The 2,839-nt window shown below is 41.2% G+C and overlaps 1 protein-coding gene across 1 annotated transcript in view; it reads left to right on the plus strand.

Moving 5' to 3' along the window:
• Positions 1-2,327: 2,327 nt before the first annotated feature.
• The window catches only part of LOC103771484 (hormonally up-regulated neu tumor-associated kinase-like), a gene marked incomplete at its 3' end in the record, with an annotated part of 21,603 nt that continues 21,091 nt past the window's right edge, over positions 2,328-2,839 (plus strand). Inside the window, exon 1 of the mRNA XM_008938782.1 lies at positions 2,328-2,579. Coding sequence (XP_008937030.1) covers positions 2,328-2,579 — 252 coding nt within the window. The remainder of the gene's footprint in view (positions 2,580-2,839) is intronic.

The following is a 2,839-nucleotide window of genomic DNA, read 5'->3' on the forward strand; positions in this document are numbered from 1 at the left end:
AGCCTGGCCCTCGCATAAAGTTAACTCCTGCACACACACGACCTCATATTTTCTGGCTCAGAAGCACAGATATCGTGAAAAAAACTTTTCATTTCAGTTTCCCTAGAAGGTTACTAAGAACATGGAGCAATAAAGCAAAATTTGTCTTCACCAACATGGAAGTAGTCTTCAATTTATATAAAATCCTTTTGATTTTTTTTTTCCCTAGTTGTTGATAGGGGAACAGTATACCTTCTTCAGATCTGTGGTTCTGTTATTTTGGGTTTTTTTATTTCTCAAGGAAGCAGAATTGCTTCCCCTACCACCCTCTCCAGATGAATGCAAGGTGGTAAAAATACACTACAGGGCTTGTCTGGGGAGGAGGGCTGCTAGTTTTTTGAAGACATTAAGGTGGTTGTTCCTTCTACAGTGCTAACCTGTCCTCCTTACTGGACAGTATTCTTTATTCACACCTCTATTCTATCAGAGATCTGCTTTATTTGGTTGGTTTTCACACTTTCTTCCACGTTGAAATGAAGCACATCATGTAACAGCTTTAACACAGAGCAGAGACACTACTAGTGGTAGGTGGCTCCCTTGTCATCCAGGATTTCAGCTTCATTTGATCAGTAGTTGTGGAATCCCTAACACAGAGATGGACTCTCTTTTGCTCCTTCTGCCCTGCCTCCCTTTTTAAATCCTCCACTGTGCCAAAAAACTTTACTTTGAAAGGTATTTGGAAGGTTTTTGACTTCAGAATTTTTCAAGGTGTCAGGCTGGGACTTTCCCCAAAAATAGCAATAGTTAACTTAGCTAGGTATCATGTTTTAAATGTTTGTTATATTTTTTAAAGAGGTTTTTTCCTTTCTTCTGAGATGTGCCAGAAATGTGGGGTTTCTGCTCCATACAGTGGTTCCTCTCACTTTTATTTTCTTGTTTTTAGTGGGAAAATCGATAAAGAGTGCTTTAGGAAGATGAGAAGGAGGCAGACCAAATAGTAAAGCACAGACCAAGGAGAATTTTCTCGTTCTTCCCTCTGAAAGTGATGTCTCCTTTGTTTCTGGCTTTCTATAAGGAATAGAAAAAAGCTGCTGAAGTTATCAAACTCTCATTCCAGCCGGTCAACTGATAGAGCTCAAAGCATGACAACTGAGTATGTTATGATGAGAAAAATTGCTCAGCCTGTGGAACTTCATCTTTTACTTAGTCACTGAAAGGCAAGGGATTGCCCTGTACCTGCAAGCAGCTGCATGCAGATGGCAAAGGACTGAGCTTGCCCACAAGAGTTTAAACTGTAAAGTGTACAGTAAATACATTTTGGATTTTAAACACTTTTTTAAAAAATTCCTTCCCATTTTCACTCATCCTGGCAAATTTTTGTTCTTTATGAACTTCACAAGTCAAATCAGGCAAGCAGGACATTGCTTATTGTTCAGCTCCAAGGGACAAAGAGTGGAGAGAGGATTTGTTATCACACTTAGTTCTGGGCAGGGCTTTAAGTCCCTAAGATTTCACTGTAGTCAGTGGAGAGAGATGGCAACTCCTGGCTGAAATTGCAGGTATATGACAGTGCTCTCTGGAAAGGCTCATTTCTCCCTCCATGACTTTGGAAAGAGCCCAGGTAATGAAGACAGATATCATTAGACAACTGCTCCAGATAAAAACACCTTCTTTTCTTTTCTTTTTTTTATCAGTCATTGTTGTAAAGAGGAAAATGCTTACACATATGCTCTCTGTCCCCGCTGCTACATTTTACAGAACAGGAATCAAGTCGTAAGAAATGCAAGATACCTCTGCAAGACCTGGAGTCAGGCTGTGACCCTGGACTTCAAGGTGCTACAAGTGCAAACTTATTCATATGTTTTACACAGCGAATGTGTAAATTTTTGCACATAACTCAGCTTTGCATTCATGTTACCACGGTGATTTTGGGATAATCTTGTGCCCTTGCACACCAACGATATGCATGCCAGGAAAACTGTGGCTCAGTTTAGTGTGGTGCAACCTGCACTGAGCATGTGTTTAGGGAACTAGTGTAGGAAGATGAGAGCCGTATATTCTGGGCTAATGCTGGGATTACGTGTCATCTGACTCTGCAGCTCTGAGGCATTAACTGACATCATGTATCAGGTTAGGTTAGTAATCTACCACTTGGTTCTGCTTGAGCAGATCTGTGTGCTCAGGCCAGAGATCAGTGACAAATACAGAGTCTCGGAGGGAAAGGATTAGTTGCTCTGTGATCAGCAGGATGGCACTTGCATCACTAGACGTACACACTTAATGCCTGGATCTGCTGTGAATCAGAAGCTACGTCTGGAAAGCAGCAATACAGATCTGACTCTCCAGGGATGCCCAAAGCAATGAAAGCAGGCTTGGATGACAAAATGACAGGTACTGTCAACTTGGATGGGATACTACCAGAGTGGGAGAAAAACTTAAAGGATATAAAAATACCTGCTTGTTTTAACAAGATGCCCCAAGAGACTATGAAGACCTTCCCCCACTCCAAACAAGTTGGGAATTACCTAGTAGGCAAAATGATCAACAAGGGTTCCTTTGCCAAGGTGATGGAGGGGCTGCACATCCCCACAGGGGAGAAGGTAAGCTCGTAACGATGGGGTACCATGCACTAGGAATTACAAGTAACCTCACACTAATTTATGACAGAAAATTTCAGACCATTTAATCCACAAACCACAATCTACTCGGTGAATTATCCTCTGAACCTTATCCTCATAAATTAAGCTCATAAACCGAGTTTATTGCTCATGTATAATCAGTCACACGTGTGAATATGTATCGAGCGCAACTGTTTTCATCATTATAAAACAATACAGACAACAAAGATATCCTCCTGCTG

Source organism: Merops nubicus, unplaced genomic scaffold (assembly GCF_000691845.1).
Source record: "Merops nubicus isolate BGI_N331 unplaced genomic scaffold, ASM69184v1 scaffold17394, whole genome shotgun sequence".
NCBI classification, from domain to species: Eukaryota; Metazoa; Chordata; class Aves; order Coraciiformes; family Meropidae; genus Merops; species Merops nubicus.